The sequence below is a fragment of the Motacilla alba genome, chromosome 1A, assembly GCF_015832195.1.
Source record: "Motacilla alba alba isolate MOTALB_02 chromosome 1A, Motacilla_alba_V1.0_pri, whole genome shotgun sequence".
In the NCBI taxonomy this organism is placed as follows: Eukaryota; Metazoa; Chordata; class Aves; order Passeriformes; family Motacillidae; genus Motacilla; species Motacilla alba.
The window spans coordinates 60,617,936-60,638,141 of NC_052031.1; the positions used below are offsets into that span (position 1 = coordinate 60,617,936).

The following is a 20,206-nucleotide window of genomic DNA, read 5'->3' on the forward strand; positions in this document are numbered from 1 at the left end:
ACTGAATTAGAATCTTAACATCCCATTTGGAGAAGCAAACAAGGAGGTGGTTGCACAACCCTACCAACACTGGCTTGCTCTTCTCCCTTGCTGCCTTGTTTCTTTTTAAACAGGACTCCTATAATTGCCAGAGAGGAACAGAAACTCAACGCACACACTCCTTGCTTGTTAGCAGAGATGTGTTTGTCTTTTGGGGCTTCCTTCCTAACTTTAAAAATAAGCAACAAAAGATGCTCATGCTCTGAGGGAGAGGACTGGTAAGGAAATGGCTGTAGTTGCAACTAGTTATGTTGCAACTAGCATCAGTAGCCTGAAAGAACCTCCTTGAGACAAGTAAGATTCTCCTCTACACAAATACAAACAACCATAATAACTTTATGGCATGACCTTCAGTACAAAGCCAGCCACGACTGTAATAACTGCACTACAGACTATCCCAGGCTATGCTCAGATTAGCAATTCTAAGCACTGTGCTTGGAGCTGTATTAATTTTCTTTTCCTGGTAATTCTGCATTGCTTCTTTGAAATACAAGCACACTTAGTGCACAGAAGAATTAGAAAAAATTGTCTTGCCATTTCCTTTTCAACTAATAATAAATATTAAGGGTGCTAGGAAGAGAAAAAAAAAAAGTCAAGGCTATCAGGCACCTTTATAGCAGCATATATAACCACATCACCTGCAGCTCCAAAAGATTCAAATTTTTTTCTAAAACTCTGCTGTTATACCTTCCTCTCTTCAGAAACACAATTCATCCAGTTCATTAATGCAGATTGCTGTAGCAGTACATAAACTAAAAATGCATCAGAATCAGCAAGTGACACGAGGCATTCAATGTGCTTTTTATGGCAGTAGAGGTGCTGGGGCAGCAGGTCCTGGAGCTGAGCTATCAGACACATTGGCAGTCACAGACAGCAGAGGATGGCAGGCCAGATTAATAACACAAAGCAAGACAGAGACATGGAAGAACTTGAGTTTTTGACTATAAACAGAGAATAAGAAGGAACATTGTTACATTCACGCAATGGGATATGTGTAGTTTTAAAAACATTTGGTTTTTACAGATTTTTGTGAACATCTCTTTAAATGCTGGTATCTTTTGGGGATGTATTAATTCAACTGATGACTAAAGTCTGTGCAATTTTTTTGTGTTAGTATTATTGTCTGGTTTTATGCAGCTCTTTTATTTTTTCCCCAGCACTCAAAATACTAATCACATATTTCTAAAATTGACTGGAAAATGGTGTGCAAAGTCCTTCAGTGTTTGCAAGTACTCTGTTCTGGCCTAGAGATGTCATTCACATGCAACATTGGCTGGCATTTATTTGTAACTTTAACAAATTAGCAAAGGAGAATATAAACAAACCAACGATATTTTCAAAATGCAGAAATTTTGCACGCGTTAATTTGCGTATTTTACCCTTTTAAAATTTATTTCCTACTTTATATAAATAAAAGCATTATTTTATATTAAAAGGCAATATTACTATAATTGGAGGTACTGGGGAATTGTGATTTGGTTTTTTTAGTAGTAGACAATTTGGGCCTAGAGTTTTGGCCTCTGATAATGAAAATGAGGTTTTCAGTGCATTCAACAGAAACCTGAATACAATCCAAACATGGGCACGCTCTTTTTAATATTGGAGGACAGCAGTATTTTAGTCTTGTCCAATATAGTCCATCAGACAGGTGCTGGGAAGGGGGACGAGCATCCAGTAATTGTCAGGGCAGGCCTGGATTTGGTTGCTCGCCCCATATCCCTAGACCTAGAAACTGAGGTGATGCATGGAAGGCAGAGTGAGACTTTTGGGCACTGCTGCATAAGTTTAATTTTAAAAAATCTCTTCAGGAAAGTTCTCACAGATCCTCCAATCAAGTTTCAGTTGAAACATGCAGATTCAAGCAAAAAAGACCAATGTAAAGCTAAAATAAATTGACCTAGATCTGCCCTGGAGACTCATTTGGCTTGAAACTGCGTTGCTTATCTAGTGAGATTTACCAAAGCCTGTGTGCTGGAATCACAATTACTAAAGATGCCAGAGTTATAAAGTCCCACTTAAAAACCATAGTATAGATAATGAATGAGGGAAAGCTCTCTGTGAATCTACCTGTGCTATGGTCAGGTGTATTAACTGGTTTGAACACAATTAGACATTGCAGGATGTGGAAAACATCTGTGTGAAGCACAAGCCTTAACCAGCTCTTGTTTAGTCCTGGGTGAAATGCCACTGAGAGATCACATTACTGCAAGAATTGTGTTGGAGACTTTAAAAAATAAACACATCTCTCTCTTGAAAGTGACTTCAAGGACAGTCAGAGGACAAGGAATGGTGGGACAAGCTCCTAGCTTCCTTCTCTGCTGCATTTAGAAAATCCAAACCTCAGTAAGTCTAATTGGTCCTTAAATGCCCTTAAATTTTACTCCAGATTCCAATTACTTTATATAAACAACTCAACAATTCATGTCATCATGCTGACTTGCATTAAATCTATTTTTATGCTTCACTGCTTTACAGAGCTGGGCAGGTAATGTGGCTGAGGCAAGCAAGGCAGCAGTGTGAATATATGAAAATCAGTGTTGTTTTGACTTCACCAGACAAGTACAAATCTAGTGGTAAAAACAACAGCCACCTGAAAGTCAATTTTTCAGCTAAGTGTGTAAGGTGTGTGCTGTTTGTAGGATGACTGATCTGAAGTTTTTAAAATATTTTAACCATATTTTAAATTATACTTTAGAACAAGGTAATGTTTGCAGATTTCTGAGAAGATATTTTAAAATTACAGAAGGAATTGTTGGTTCACATCTAGAGGGGGATGGTATATGAGCATATTCATCACTAGCAGAGTAGCTCTGGAAGGAACAGAATAGCCTTCAATTTAATTAAATAGGGTTAAAATAAAACTTGTTGATGTTAACCTTCTATGATTCCAAATCACCTACTGCTAATCTCAAACTGCTCTAACATCTAAAATACAGCAGCATCACTTTACTGGCATATTAAGGATTTTAAATGTAACTTGTAATATTTTTCAGTGAGCTGTAGAACTCCAAACTGCAAATCAGTAAATTATACTTTCCAGCTATAATGAGTTTACACCAACTTCTCAGTAAAATTTTCATATTGCTCTTACAGAGTAAAGAAGATAATAGATACTGCCTTCCACTTTGTAGGCAGTAAAAGAGAGGAACTAAGTTGGTCACTGCAGTTCAGGCAAAGGCCTAAAAACAATGTAAATTATTTCAAATGAGAGCATCAACATAAGTGAATATTAGCACAGAATGTGCCATGAACAGATAAAATTACTGTAATGTCCTTTTGCTTTGCTTAGGTTTGGGGTTGTGCCTTGATTAACTCAGCCATCCCAGAAGCACGATGTGGCCTTTGCACCACCTATAAGCAAGGACACCAAGAGTTTACTTTTAAAAACAAGATTAAAAACTGATTGCCTTAGGTCTGAGTTTCCAAGTCAGGGAGAACTTAGAAGTGTCTGCTAAAATCTCACAAATGCCTTTAAAATGCCCCCTTACAAAAGAGAAGCCTGCACCTACACCTGAAATTAAAAGTCCCCCATTTAAGCAAATCTTTCTAGCAACAAACTAAATTCATTATTCCTTTGGCATCATTGAGAAACTGCATCAAAATATCAAATGAGGGCTGCAAGATCCAGCTTGGCATTTTTTCCATATTTTTACAGGAAGCAAGTGCATGAATGCTGTGACTCATGTTGGTACTGTCACTGCAGAAATTACCACTGTTCCTCAAGCTGTTAAAGGTTTGCTGTTAGAGAAAAAGTGAAGAGCTTTTGTCTGAGGAGGAGGAGGAGAAGGAGGAGGAGGGGGGTGGCAGGCATGCATGCAGCTCTGTGCAAAGAGAGGAGAGTTAGTGGAGTTTACCTGACAGTCTGGCAATCTGGCCCCCTGGCTAGTTGTGAGCCGTGTGGCGGTATGGAGGCAGCAGGCTGCTGACAATCTACAAGAAACTGATAAATTAGACATATATACAGAGAGATTACAGAGCAAGGGGTTAGTAACAGCACTACACAGGCTAGGCATCTCAGGGAGAGATTTAGTGAGGAATGTGCTCTTGGTGCCTTATCTGACAGAAACACCTTTTTTCTGATACCAGTGACATTGGCTGTTGCCTTTTTCTCCTCTTCAGAAGAAGCACTGGAAACATTTTTGTTTGTTTTCCCTTAGCACTGACAATTTTTGTTTAAATAGATAGCAGTAACGGGGTGTATTCAGGATCTGGGTTTAAACCTTGCACTTCTCATTCTTCTGCTCATCATCTTGTTTTGCTCACATCTAATATGAAAAGTGTCAATAAAGCTACTCAAAATTTATTATTATCATTACAATTTATTATCATTACAACATACAAGAAAGAACTGTAAGAAAGTCTTTTCAATTTCCAAACAATGCTTGTGAGATTGGGGTTTTTTGTAGGAAAAAGGGAGAACTTGATACAGTCAGTTTCACTGTCTCAATTATTTTATCAATTCCCTGTCAAAGAAGTTTCCACATTAATCACTTGCAAAGCTGTATTATGGTTCTTAATTTATTAAATAACAGTAAAGCCAAATAATCCTCCATTGCTATGTTTTCCTGTGACATTCAAAATATGAAGACAGCCTTAGACTGGATTATACTTGTGGGGCTTCATGCAAGTAATTGAACAGGGCCACGCTGCTTTCTAAGTCAGTAGTGTTTACTGAGATCTCAAGATTTGCTCTTTTTCCCTGCAGCCTTCTGGCCATTCTGGCCCTTCATTCCACTGTGTGTGTGATTCAGATTGTCACACAACAAGAGCCATCAGGATCTTTTCAAGCATTAGAATCTATGGGTGAAACACTTGACCCTACGAAAAATTACTGGAGATTGCTTTTTGTCTCCAGTAGGACTTGCAGATCTATCATCCTTCCTGACTGCTTCCCTGTTTGATGGAACAGGGTTATTTTCCTCCAAACCTTAAAAACAAGACAAGGGAACTCCACATACTTGAAAAGAATTTGATTTTTTTCCCAATTGGTTGCTACTTAAAGCTCAATGCCAATATTCATTTCTCTTTACAATGCAGATGTGTTTCACATCCCCCTTCTATTCTTCGCCTCAATCAGTGGAAGAACATGCAAGTAATTTACTGTCAAGAGTGTTGAGATGATATCAGGTACTGCAGAGCAACACATCTTCATAGCACACTGAGCATCATATCCACTGTTATAACATTTCCCTTGCACACCAGCCCACAGGGCCTCTCCCTAGTTCCTGTGAAGATCTGTGCTGACCTCCAGTGGGTAAGAAGCAAGTGTACCCAAATCACTGGTTTCTTCCTGCTTCAGCACAGAGAAGAAGGGTTTGGAACCTATTTTCTAGAAAAATAAGTGCAAAGTCTGTGCTGGCACCGTTGTGTATAGAAGCAGAAATGGAGTAAGAGAGAATACTCTGCCACTCTCATTTACCAGGATTGTCACTACAGTCCTCACTGCATCCTTCAGCAGAGGAGTGCAAGAGTTGGCAATGTATTTGAGCCATGAATAGAAGGGCCTGTCAGTTCAGCACAAAGCTCAACTAAAATAAGAGGTGTCTGAGGAACAGACAGATGAGGCTAACTGCAGACAGAAAATAATGGCAAAAAAAATTAATTAATGCCTTATTCTAAACAAAATAGTTTGCAGAAATCCAAAGTAAAGTCATGCCTGACAGGGTATACAAGGTCATCAGTGAGGAAAGAAATACAGAATAGAATGCTGTGTGATGAAAAGGTGCAGAAAGACTTCACTAATACAGAAGAAATTGTTCTGACAGGCTTTTCCAGAACAACACAAATGCCTGATTTATGATCCTGTTCTAATACCTCGAACATGGTGCAAATATTTTATGATGCATCTTGATCTGCTACATTTGGCAGAATGCTTGAATAGTGAGCCAGGTTCTGGGAGGATTATGCAAGCTGGATAATAACTATTTCAGTGAGCACACTCCCTCGACTTTGTGTGAAACACTATTCTAGCTGGCATCAGCAAAGCTCTTGCAATCTGGCTCACGTTCACATCAGGACCAGATCTAGTGATCCACATGTTTTAAGATGACTGAATCATCCTCCCACATGCTCCAGGAGTGAAGTTTCTGAGGATTATGCTAGGAAAGAGCTAAGCAGAATGCATATGGCTTACATAGACACATTTCAAATTCAAAGGAGCTTCTTATCTACTTATGTCCAAGTAGCTGTGCGAGAGCTAACTTTATTCCTTCTATATTTAATCCTTTTAAGTATTTTGGAGGATTTATAACACCCTTCTCTAATGTCATGACAATCATGAAATGACTTCTTTCTACTAAGGAACTCCTGCCTGTATTAAGTAAACATTTGTTTCTTTCTGAAATACTCTGCTAAAGGTTAAAAGTCTCAAAAAAGTCTTTATTAATTCTAATGTCACATACCATAAAGACAAGGTAAGAAAGACATGTTCGCTTTTACTAAAAAAATAGTAAAAATAAATTTTAAAATCACATTGAAAGAACCCCGTTACTTGTACTTTCCAAATATCAGGGCCTGTCAGTCAAGCTACAGAGTGGAAGGACAGTCTGTCAATTATGTAGAAGGTACTTGGGGTACAGACACTGACACTACCACCATGAAAATCATCAATAAAGTTATTAAATACAGACTATCTTATTTCTCTCTATCATCTTCACTTGCTGTTAGGAAATAAACCACTTAGGGGCAGGGGATGAGTTGGCTGATCTCAAGTCCTTTTACAATTCCATTACCTGTAACAAAGAAATTAATTTTAGCGCTCATTTCAACCAGAGATGGCAAAGAGGAGCTATTGTACACAGAAATCCACATGCTAGTTTTCACTGAATTCAGCAGGACTTGTGCCTGCAGAGTCTTGTGACACTATCCAGCAACACCTACCACTGGCTCTATTGGAAATGTGAGCTTTGCCTTGTGCTATGTGCCAGTCCTGTTTCAATGTTTCAGTTCCTGACATTTTAGCCACTTGCACAATGATGATGTAAAGGGCTCAGAGATTTCCTCTCTCACAGATTAGCCACTGCTGATTTTCCTTTGAAACCTAATGCCTAGCCCTAACCAGGCTAATCAGCTCCTGATGTAAGAGCATTTAATAAAAACCCAGGCTCAGAGAAACTACATCTGCTCACATGAGCACTGAATGTGCTGCTATAAATTATCTGCTGAGAGCAAATCTCACCAAAAAGAGAGTATTTTCCTGTGCTTCCCTTTGGCTCAGCCACAAAAACAACATGTTTCCCAGGTGTCACAAGATGTGCTCTGCCCTCCAGTCTGTGAACTGGGTGACTCTAACCAACATGGTCTGTTTTATTGGGTTATTTGTGTCTGAGATGGGCTGGCCTTCTGTTGACATCAGCAATGTCCTCAGTGAAAAATCCACATGCAAGCATTTCCAGTCCCACCTGCTCAGGAGCCAGCACACTGCAATGAACATTTCAGCACATTTTGACTCTCAGTAAATTCCTAATCTCTACACAGTGCTCTCAAACAGCAAGACCACTCAGAATCCCAAGATAAACATAAAGGACTTTTAACTGCATTTTGTTCAGTTAATCAATGATTTTTTTCCCCCTCTTTTATCTGAAAGGGTAAAATTGAGGGCCAAACAGTAAACCAATCAACAGGTACTGTTACATATTTTGCATTTCTGATATGAAAACATTGGGAAAAAAACCTGTTCTTGATAAATGAAAATCTGTCAATAACTGTTTATGAGCAAATGTGAGACTGACGCTTTTTCAGTCTGTTAAAACAAACCTTTCCGAGCATCCCATTGATCACTTCAGGGCAACAGAAACTCCTTCTTTCCTAGGTAAAAGTTTTTAGGCTATCTGACTTTGTGTTGCACTACCCAATGTCAATTGAACTTGCTCCACCAAGTCTGAGGAATTTGATACATGTCTATGAAGCTATTATTGAAAATCTACTTGCAAAGAGAAGCTGTCTCCATTAATATGGTCACGAATTGTTTTCATCCCTGAAATGTCAATTTAATGGGAAAGAATGAAGGGGTAATAGCATGAGTTGAAAGTACTGGGCAGATCAGGAGCCTTCTAGTTGTGCAGATGTAAAAACGTGACACATCACAGAGCAAGACCTACAAAGACAATAAATCAATCCTCCCTGCTCAAAGGTGAGAAACAAGGAAAATTTCCAAACCAAAAGACAAATGTGAGATGTCAAGAAGAATGGGGCGGAGGGTACTGAGATGCTTGCCCTCCTTGCTGAGATTTGTAGAGATGGTTTCAAGCTGCAGTCTGACAGGATGAGAAAAGTCCTCATACTGTTTATATATGGGAGTGACAAGGATGTAAGTTTATACAATTATTTGACAGCTGTTTTCACTTATAATTTATCTTCATTTTTTCTAATGAATGCCAAGAAATCTTTGACCTTCCTCAAGGCCAAGAGGAACTTTAAGAGGCAACAGTTATCACAAAGAACAGCTGGTGAGAGGACAGCTGTGACTTACCTTCAGAAAAAGCCACAAACAATGGCACAGGTCAAAGATTAGAAGAGTCTCTCCCTTCTGCTTCCAGGGTCAGTTTGAGTCTGTAAATAACACAGTTACCTCTGCCCTACACACAGCCCCGGCAGATCAGCCTGTCAGCTGAAAACTGGACACAGCTCCATGTTTCTGCAGGCTGACCTGGAAGGAGAGGGCTCTGGTGGAGCAGCCACTGGGGTTCCATCTGGAGCCTGGCTGGCCAAACTAACTCCAGCTTGCTCAGAGCAGGATTGACTCAGCTTGTCTTGCGGGCCAAAGGAGCAATGCAGGAGGACTGGCTCTTGTGCAGAGCCATTCTACCATCCTGGCACATCTGCACACTGGCAGCCAAATCAAGTTCACCAGGTGCTGCTTAGCTCCTGCACAATTTCCAGCACCCACATTATCTGTGATTTCCCAGCGTCTTAATTCTACCTCAGATGCATTAAACTGGATAATGGATCACAGCTTGGAGATAGAGAAACGTGTCAACCAAGTGTCTTTTTCAGCTTTCTTCATGGTAAAGATAATCTACTATGAAATTCCTGTGTTGAGAGTGCAAGTACACAGGTAACCCACATCTTAAGCTTGCTATTCAGGAAACTTAATAGCTTAGATTACTTTTAAATGGAGAAGTTACAACAACAATTAATTCTTCCCCTACTTATTTCTTAGTCTTCTTAAAAACTGTTTGAAGAATAGGAGATGTAAGCACACTATTGAACTCCCATTAACTACAAATATCTATACATTGCCCTAAGATGCAGTAGGCCAGCAGTACGATGCATCTAAAATCCTCATCTCCTGTCATCTCCCCACGCCCATTTTCCTTTTCTTGCAAAGCAGGGTCAGGAATGTCCCGCTGTTCCTACAACCACAAGCTCCTGACACAGGCCCTCCTTCTGCTCCTCCTCCTCTGAGCACTTTAGGACAAGGTCAGGCAGAGTTAACCTCACAGAGGGCTTGCTGTTAAATGCTTCTCAAGAGTAAGAGCAGGTAGGGAGTTTAACTATTTTCTTCTGGCATTTAGGAAAATGCTGTCTGTCTTGGTGATTTCCACAGGCAGACTCATGGAGCATCACTAACCACTTCAGGCCCTGCCTGGCACACAGCACAGACAGCCTGGTTTAGTAGGTCACTGATTCAGGGGCTTTCCAGAACACATCCGGTTTGTTGGCCATGTCCTAGTGAGCTCTTTCATCTATACAGCAGTTATGCTATATGGAGTGCTTCTACCCTTAATTTCCTTATTCTGCATGACTTCACCTGTATTTTCCTTTTAGACCTCAATTACCCAAAATCTAGAGAGCTGTTCCCCCATCAGTTCACTTGTTTCAGTGGTAATGTGCCTGCTAGCTCAAAGTATAGTGATAAAGTCATATCCCAGCCTTGCCTTTTCCTGTAGCTCATATTAAGAATAATTTTTAAGAAAGAAATAATACCTCATTGTGAACAAAATAAGTGAAATGCATTTTTCTCCAGTTACAGGCTCAGAACATTAAGAGGTTCCTTGTCAGCTCTGTAGCCTTTCTCACACTTTCTATATCACGACGTGCTTCTGTTATTTCTCAAATGGTTTCTGTGAATGCTTTAAATAATTCCTCATTAAATCTACTGAGAAGCTAAATAATGGGTTAGTATAATAGCAGAAATGGAAATGGCATAAGCTCAAAAATACATCTTCAGTTCGTTTCTTTCATATACAGTTCATAAAAAGCACATTTAGAAAGGTCTGATGATTCATGAAACACTTACTAAAGGACACACACATTTAAACATTTCAAAAGAGGAAAGGAAAGGTCTTAAAATTACATAAATCATCACAATTCAATCTTGTTGTTTACCATGGAAACATAAGGATAAATTTCAGGTCACAAAATCATCCAGAGCAAAAATACTTGCACTTTTATATGGATAAAGAAGGGCCTGATCCAAAGTGTGAAGTCAGTGGGAACAGTAACTTTAGTAGGCTTTGGAAGAAACAACATAAGTTATAATGTTCTTAAACCCCTTAAAGATTGAGACAGGGAGATACTTACAATCAAGGACACTAGTCTTGTTTAAAGAATTGCTGTGAGCTTCCTCCAAACACCACAACATCCTAAGGAACTGCTCTATTAGAGAGCTAAAATGTCAGCATGTCTAATTTAAACAGAGACTCACTTCCCTTTTGCCTAATTTATGAGGCAAACAGCACAATATTGAATATTCCTGTGTATTTGATGGCAAAAGTCAGCAAGTCATTAAACCAGTTCAAACCTTGTCATAAAGGAAGATAAAGATGGATGACTTTTGTCATCAACATTGTAAGGATATTTCAATCTCTGTTTTAGTTAATTGATAGGACTGGATTCCAAAGCCTAAAATTTTCAGAGAAAGCAACAAATATCTGGTAAAATGCCTTAAAGATTTGATATGTCATCTGTATACATGTTTAGCTAGATTAAAACAAAAAAAAAAACAGAAGTCAAAATAAGACTTCACTGGAGAACTTCGACAAATGATGCTAATGTAAACCATTCCATCCAGCAGTGATGTCATAGCTCAGATAGAGAGAGAAATGTCAATAACCTTTTAATGAAAATATACAGCAGTAAGGCATGGATTTCACTGCAGTCTTTTATTATTATTATTATTTAATGTCTTATCAAACAAATTAGGGCTTCTATGAAAAACAGATTTTATTTCAGGATTGCTTTCTTTATAAAGTGAAAAAACATAAATAAAAAAGAAACTAAACTTGCAGAACTGCAGTGAATTCATGCCACAATAGCTAAATCATATTGAAGTAGCTAAATTATATTGATCAGCATGAAATGTATGGGTTTGGTCTCATCAGTGGCAACTGGAAAGCTAAATGCAAGAGAGGAAAAGCACAGAGTGAAAAGGTCCTGTTCACAGTGGCACCAAGAGGTAAAAGTACATTTAGCCAGCTGAATTCTTCATCAGTTACAGCCAACCAATGTCCTTGGCAAGGACACTGTTCCTCAAATTCAAAATGGCCTCCACAGGGACAACACACCATGCTTGAAGTGGCATAAATATGCACTGCTCATTAAGCTGAGCTAAATGAGAATATCAGATGCAGGACACAGCCCTGAGAGCAGGAAGATATATACATGGGTCTGTATATATGCACTGACACTGCTCATCAAACAATGAACACAGACACAAATATGGCATGTTCACAGAACCCACAGAAAACAGGACAATGCAGAACAAAAAAAGAGAACACAGATAATAAGTAAATAATGATTGAATTATCCCTTTTGTGAAGAGCATCATATTCAGGTTTTAAAAAACCCTTACACGTGACTTTTAAAAAAACCTACTAAAAAGAAATAAAATCCATTTTTCATGAAGAGCAGAGACAGATTAAACCAATATTGCACGAGTCTCACAACAGCCAGTGGCCTGTCTGATTGCACAAGCTCAGAGACATCTTGCAGGTACAGGATCATCATCAACACAAGTACACTGCCAGCAGATAAAAATACAACATACTTTCTTAGAAAAATCGTCCATGGATCTCTAATGAAGCAAAGGGCAATTTGTACTCAGACTAAATTTCTGTTACCAGAATAAAGCTGTGGGGTTTTTTTTAAAAATAATGTTTCTGTAGAACTTCCATGCTTTGGATTGCTTGGATGAAGGAAATCAAACTTTCTGGAGAGAACAATTCAGAACAGACCAGCCTGACTAGTTATATATTATATGGCTGCATATCTTATATAATAGTGGTGGCTTGGTTAACCACCTGTCCTGCTTTTCAAGAATAAACTCTTTCACTTAATGTACAGAAAAATCCACATTCTTAAGAGCTCAATATAAAATTATCTGACTTAAAATCAGCACAGAACGAAGTATCTAGATCCTAATCATGTTGATTTTCCTCTTCCATCAATCTATAAAATTCATTCCCAAAAGAGAAGTAAGAAATATTTAAAACTCCCCACTGTGTGACCTGAGCAATCACAAAGATCTACAAAGCACCCCCCTGGCAAAATTCATTTCTGAGCTGACAGTGTTCCTCAAAGAACTTCCTCCACAACCATTTATAAAAGAAGCTGTGCTTTCTGTGTTCAGATTTCTGAGAGTCCTGCTGTTTCAAAATTGAGATGTGCATAAAAAAAGCAAAGTTGAGATTTTGGAGCAATGCCTACAGCAGCAAGGCTTAGAAATCTGTGAGGCACTTTCACTGGTACTTCAGCTCAAAAGCAAAGCTGAAACTGTTTTTGGTAAAACATTCCTAAACAAACAATAAATGTGCACAGCTAAAGACCTTGAATGTAAACCCTTTTCATCACACAAGGAAAGCAGACACAAACCTGCTATCAAAAATGTATTTCCCTGACCTTTACACAGGCACACCTCTCCAGACAGCCTCCCCTGTGCAGAGAGGTGTCAGCCTGAAAATCTCTGCTCATTTTCCCAACACCTGCATCCAAAAGGGGAGGGAAAGGGAGCTTCTACTCACAACACACCTTTTGAAGAGGATCTCCCATATCTTCACACTACTAAAATGAGATGAAGCAAGAAGAAGGGGCAAAACCAACAATCTTGCCCCACATGCCAAGTTCCAGTTTAAGGTTATGTAAAGAAAAATACAGAAGGAACATGAGCTTCTGATTACACAAAGAATAATCTTTTATAGAATATTTTGGAAAGTCACATCTAAAACACTGCACTCTAAAAAAGCTCAAAATCCAGAAAGAACAAATATTTTAAAATAGCATGAGAGTGTATTCCTCATCCCTTAAGCCAAGAGGGGTTACTCAATACCTCATATGGCCAATCAAAAGCCCTTAATTCCCTATAACACTAAGCACCACCCTACTCAGAAGACCCTCTGCTCCTCGTTGTGGTAAATTGTGTTTGTGCTACATCAAACAAATCAATGCATTCCCAGGTTTCTTACCTATTCTTCACATTTTAAACCACTCTCAGTATAAAGGCAAGTAGCAAAGACAACTCTTAAGCAATTTCCCTTGAGCTCCAGCTTAAAGATTTCTTTATAAGACTTCCTAGGACTTCAACATTTGGGTCATTAAGATTTTTTTATTTGCACTTTCCTTGTTAGCGTTAAAAAATACTTTCCACCTACAGATGCTGTAAGTTAGCTCGTGGTGACACTCTAGGAATTGGCTTTAGGATAGAGTTTTTACAAATGAAGGTAAATTTTATGGTAAGAATGCAAACCAACAAACAAGAGCTAGTTATTTGTATCATATTGTGATTCATATTTGATTTGCTGTAAGTATAGAGCTACATCAGAAATTAATCCTGGATTATTTTTTCAGTAAGAGTAACTATTATATACTCTTAATTGCATTTGGTAGGTGGTGAGCTCAGTGCCTGAGCAGTTGCTGTACTATTATGTGGCATTCTTTGTGCTGTCTTTATCTTCCACATCACTCTCTTCTTGTGGGAATTAAATGCCAGGCTGTAAATCACTCTTGAAAGACAGCTGAAAAGAAAGCGTGCTTTGAGGTTTAATGTGCTTTCAGAAATGAGTGACCCTACAAAACCACCTAATTTTGCAGACTTGTTCTTTTTGGGGGGTTTTTTAGAGGTTTTTAGAAAAGCCATTTTATGAAATGGTTTGTAACAATGAAGAACAATTAATCTAAACACTACAAAAATACAAAATTTTGACCACAGCAAACTAGCATAGTTCTGTTGAAATCCATGGGTCTATCCTGGCTTGGGCCAAACAATATCTGACCACAGCTGGGCTTGGAATTTGAGGGAAATGTGTAACAATTAAGGCTGCTACATTCCTTTTTCTATTGTGATAAAATAAAATAGATAGGACCATACAGATTTCTCTAAAAGGAAGGATTGCTCATTATGATCTCATTATCTGTATTCCTTCAAAATGTGAAATACTTTACTTTTTACAGTGTTTTCCTATGTGGGATTTTAAATACTAAGCATAAACAATAGGGGAAAGAAGCATCCACCACATTTTGTTTGGAGAGCGCTCCAACAAAGGAGATTCTCAGGAGGTTTGTTGTTGACCCTGAGAGAGAACTGCAGCCATTGGTAACTGTCCTTCTCATAAACTGTTAGGAGACCTTTTACTTCAGGTACATCTTCTACATAGGGATCTTGGTTTAATTTTAAGCTAAAATAGCAGAATTTTATATTCAACTTTTAGAAATGCCATGCTAAAATATCTGACAGAGAAAAGAGTGCCGTCGAGGCAGATACTACAGGAAACCTTTTTAGTCTTGTTCTTTCCTTGAAGATGTTGAGAGAACCATATTTCCTATTTGGGACTATGGTATATTAAGAGGCACCTAGTGACTTCATATTCAAAGAGTCCGAACACAATTGCAAAGGAAATGTCATTTTTCAGTGTTACACACTGCCAAACCTAGTGCTAGGCTTTCTATATGCCCTGACTTTTTCATGTAGTTAGGAAAACAAATACAAACACATCCAAAGGTGGGCTGGAATTGTGCTGGGCACACACTGGCTGGTATCAGAAGAATAAAGACTTGAAAGAGTAAAAATACATGTCAGCAGAACAGAGGCAAAGAAAAAACAAATAACAAAGTTAAATGCATGCCATTACCTAGGAGAAATGGAACATGATACTTTGGAAAAGCACCGAGTGGTATTTTCAGCCCCTTCGGGCAGTTAAGAGCCATTAGTTCAATTAGAAGCCCAGATCAAGTCATGCTGTCGCAGCTTTGTGTCAGAGGCACCGGTATGCTGATCTAAAGCCGAAGGCATTCAAGTGGAAATGGAGCAGGACATGACAACCTCTTGCTTGAGAGGTCTTCAATTCAGCTGGTCTTCCTCTGAAGAAGGCTGCCAAAAGCAGTCCAGCTTTCCCTCTCCAGGTATCCAGCACCAGTCAAAGTAAAGGCAGCCTCTTGTGCCAAGCACCAAGTCCAGAAGAAGGAGCACGAGAAACACAGGCACAGCTCGCTGCTGCACGGGGCTCATGGGGCAGAGGAGCCTGTCCTGTTTGTCCTGTCACCAACTTCAGCTATTTTGGCTCTTGGTCTCCATCTCCAACCAAACACATTGCCAGTTAAAGCCTCCCAGTCCCCACATCCCTGGGAGCTCATGAAACGACAGGGAAGCTCTCACATCACACGGGTGAAAAATTCTTGTGAAGGAAATAGTTCACAAATTTAAAATAACAAAACCAAAACGTGCTTCTGTTTAATGTAGGTTTGATTCATTCTTACTCTGCTCCTGGGGACTCAAGCCTCAAGCCAAGCTACACTTTGCTCCACAGCATTTGAGTTTGGATGCTACTTTTTTGCACCCTCTCTGATGAAGAAGCAGGTGTGGGTTGCTACACTTTTTGCTGCCTTGCTTGACTGCAAAAATCATCTGAGAACAGAAGCTCTTTGTGAGACAAGGCTTTTAAACATTCTCAATAAAAGTAGCAGAATAACATTCTTCACTGTTCCTTACTTTCAGGAAACAGATAATTAGACAGATGGTGAAAAAATCCTACTTGGTGCATCATTCCTTTTATCTGTTAACAACAGTCAGGAATCTTCCAGAAACTGGTAAAAACAATGATGAATAATTCCATGCTTAATCCTGAACTTGGTACTAACCTGGTCCTGCCAATGCTGGAATATCAATGCCCAGAAAAATCTTGGGTTTGGACCTGTCAGTCTCACAGGCTGAGACTAAAGCCATGTGATGGTATAAAATTCTGACAAATGCATTCAGAAAGCTGAGATTGTTGCAGATTCATAAGGACAACTGTAACATAAATTAGTGATCCTGTCTCAGACTCTTATACTTTAAATATGTAGAGATGTACCTAAAGTGACAGGTAAGACTCCAGACAAACAATTTTCTGGACAATTGTACCATTCAGGCTGCTTCATCCTTTGGTCTCTGTTACTGGACAAAAAGACTGTGTCAGCGTTTCTTAATCTGTGGTCCATGCATCTGTGATGGTCCATGAGATATCAGATGCTTCTTGCCCCCTACTCTCACGTTTTCCTCCTCAGGAGACAGCTCTTTGATTTATTTACTGCAACACACTCTAGGAGACTGTCTTGTTTAGACTCTCTGCAGTTTTGCACTTGTCCTCTGAGTGGGTGTTACTCGTACAGCACTACTCAAAGGCAGCTCTGACACTGATGGCACTAGGTGAGAAATATAACCTACTACAGGGTACTGCTCAGCTTCCCAGAATAAACAATTACTCAAGCAGAAACTACTTTTTTAAGCTTTCATATTTTCTACTTATGCTTTTTGTATATAACGTATTTCAAAACAAAGAATTAACAAAATTACCAGCAGACAAGACTGCGCCCAGTTAAAGGCTAAAGGTCCTGCTCAGGTGCAGAAGATAAGAAATTATTAGCTGTTCTCTCAGGAGAAGAAAGCTATCACCCCTTTGAAATGTCATCCCAGTTTGCATTTTCATTCTACACCTCATCTGAAGCAGATGCTACATTTTGGCAGGAAATTAGGAGCAAAACCTTCCTGCACAGATTAATTTCATGACTCAATTTGTATAAAATAAGCCTTCTGTGAGTTGAACACCACCCTTTGGAAAAACCTAACTGAATGCTCCAGGGTGAGAAGAGGGGTGCTGCGGAGGCTCCTGCCCACTGCCAGCCGCTCCCTTGCTGGTCCTCACATATCTGACTCCTCTATCCCGTGGGATTTGTGTCTTCCAGGGGGACTACCAATGCCACCACCAGGCAAAGCTCCACCCAGGCACAAGGGTGCAGCCTCTGTGGATGCCAGTGGGACTGCACCCACATATACCACAGCAGGACTTTCCACACTGCATCTGAAACCAGTTTGGGCCGCTGCCGGCAGAATGTCATCTCCTGCCACCCAGGACAGTGACACAGGAGGAGACATTTCGCTTTTCAAGAAGGTGCCCAAATTAAATTGCATCTGCAGCGCTGGGAGGGTCCCCTGCTCTGCTAACCACTCAGCACCACATGCACCCAAGGAAAAAATGTTTACCTGGTATGGCCACGGTTAACCTTTTTTCCTTGCTGAGACGGTGCCCATGGATGAATTCACTCATGGAAGGGGGGCCCCTCAGAAGATATGATTCTGTGGAGGCGGGATGAGGGGGGGCTCTTAATAATTTCTGGAGGTAGGTCCCTGAAGTCCTGGGATGGCTCTGATCACAAAGGGAAGGTGAGAATAGTCTTGCAGGAGATCCAAGAAAAATACATATGGAAACAAAAGAGTTTTACTTTAATTACCTTTCAAAGCCTCACGAATGACAATATCATCTTAACTCGCTTAACAGGTAAAAATCAACTATTGTTGACACCCCATGTCATTTCCAGAGCAGGACACCTTGCCTGCATTGGAAATCCTCCTTCACCTTAGGGAAGGAGGAGATGAGGTTGGGTTGTATCTCAGCATCCTCAAGTCAGCTTGTACAAGGTTCTCTGATGGTTCTCTTGGTTTTGCATTGTGATTAGAGCATACAAGAAAAGGGGATGATTATCTAGGACTTCTCTAACAGAGTCCTCTTCATCTTCAAAACCATGGAGATGCCAACATCTAGAGAGTTTAGGCAGGGGCAGGCACAAGACATGAGCTCACTGCTTGAACAGCAAAATATTTGCATTAGGTTATGAATGGCAGCCATCCCCTTCAAAAGGTTTCTTGCTCCCATGCAGAAAAATTTATCTGAGTGAACACATCCATATTCTTTTCACACTGATAAAGAACAAGCGAGCACCAGAGCTTAACAAAGAACTGCAGCTTCTTTCATGTTTAACTCTAAAATGCTCATAGAGCACAATCCTTCTTTTATTTCAGATGCTCATTATGGAAAACCATAGGGGAAACTTAAAGAAAACTTGTTAAAGAAAATACATTCACACTTAATATTAAAGACATACAAGATGCACCGAGACACTGACAGAATATAGTTCAAAACACTGCATTCAGGAGGAGGAAATAACAGTGAGTAGGTGGATCAGAACCACATGTTGCCAGGCTTTGAATTTCATACTCATATCCTCCCCACCTCCTTCTCCCCAGTCAAAGGACGGAAAGAAAAAAATAAAAGTAAAAAAAGGAATCATTATGTTTATAATTCAGTGAACGACTTTAATGCACGTCTGGCTACTGCACTGTACTGTAAAGATCACTGCATGCATACCTTTTCCTCTGAGTGCCACTGCTGACCAGTAAGTTTGGTTGCTGTGGGCCCTGACTATGCAGGAGGAAAGTGTCTATGCTTGGCACGGTGGCTGATGCCTCCTCACTTACTTTAGGGCTGCCGATCTTGCTCTTTCCCAGCTTGCCTTTGCTGCGTCGCGATTGCTCGTGGTCGAACTCTAAATCCTCCAGTCGCTGGGTCAGGGCAAGCTTTTGCTGGATAGCCATGCGCAGCAGAGAGTTCAGGGTCTTCTTCTCATCCTCCGCAGCCGCCAGCTGCCTCTGCATCTCATCCAGCTGTGTGACGTACTCATCACACCTGCGGAGAAACAGGGCAGAAATCTGGGGGAGCGGCCCAAGAACCGACTCTACCAGTGAGCACGTTCCCGGGCTTCTGTTACAGAGCCAGGCTCAGATCCCAGCTTTTGCTGCCCCTTATCCTGGCAGCAGGCAGCCTGAATTCTTCTGTTCCCACTCTGAATCAGTTTGGACTTGGATCTGAATGTCAGCACTTCCCATTCAGGGAGACAGGGAGACAACCTGTGCCTGTATTAACATAGTCTATGACAATGTAACATGTTTCTGACACAGATAAAAAACAATTGAAGGGGAGGTATGGGATTATTTCCAGTTCAGACCACAAATAACAATTTTGGGTGCTGCTTCTACCAGTAATTAACCATAATGCTACCAATTAGAAAATACTGTTTTCCACAGGCAGTAATATCCACTTCAAGAAAGTATTACAAAAGAAGACTCTAAGTGGTTTGAACACTTGACACATCAGATTTTGTGAAATAAGAAACCTTCTGTTATTTATCCTTGTTAACCACTTATTACCATGATTACCATTAGTTACCATTGATTAAAAGGATACTATTAGGAAACCCCACATCTGGAAGATATTTCACATTTGCTGTTGAATTTCTTGGAGGTATGTTCATTGCTAACCCTTTTTAATCCTCAGCCTTTTTCACCCACATGAAAAATTATCTTTTCATTTGCTTTAGATCTCTGAGAACTAAAACCACCTTTCTTATGATTTTGTTCGATTTAAGACCAAGTTAAATTTATTTCTGCTTTTAGCAAAACTTCCCAAAGTTAACAGGAAAAGCAAGGCATTTCAAAATTGTCTTAAAACACTTTTTGAAGTGAAATAGCTTCAGTTTGATAGCAATAGACCATCTAATCAGTAAGAACAAAGAGCAATAAAAATAAATGTGTCCCAGCAGTGAGATGCTTCACAGACAGCAGTACTGCCTGACCATCAGACATTTGTGGAAACACCCAAGGATTTTTCATGTTGAATGATGTAGCTTTCACCAGATCACATTCCCACAACATCTGGGTGAATCCAAGTAGCTTTGCTGTGTAACTGCAATTGTGTAATGGATGAGGATGTAATTTTATCAGTATCACTTACAGAAAGCAAGCATAGAAAACTATTTTAGTCTTCCTTATCAAAATGTGTGATGCAATAAACCCTTGAATTATTGCAAACTGAAGGATGAAAGTAATTTCTCTGAAATTTTAATCTTCCCCTTGGGAACCAGA

General features: G+C 39.7%; 1 protein-coding gene across 11 annotated transcripts in view; it reads right to left on the reverse strand.

Moving 5' to 3' along the window:
• BICD1 (BICD cargo adaptor 1) overlaps positions 1-20,206 on the reverse strand; it is a 166,971-nt gene that overhangs the window by 7,653 nt on the left and 139,112 nt on the right. For 2 of the 11 annotated variants that reach the window (XM_038154160.1, XM_038154161.1), the window contains exons 7-8: positions 18,764-18,971; positions 3,894-3,979 (exon numbers count right to left, since the gene is read on the reverse strand). In XM_038154160.1, coding sequence (XP_038010088.1) covers positions 3,894-3,979; positions 18,764-18,971 — 294 coding nt within the window. Of the gene's footprint in view, positions 1-3,893; positions 3,980-15,687; positions 15,697-17,491; positions 17,683-18,653; positions 18,972-20,206 lie in introns of those variants that run through there. The other 9 variants (XM_038154167.1, XM_038154157.1, XM_038154162.1 and 6 more) reach the window with 9 other exon arrangements.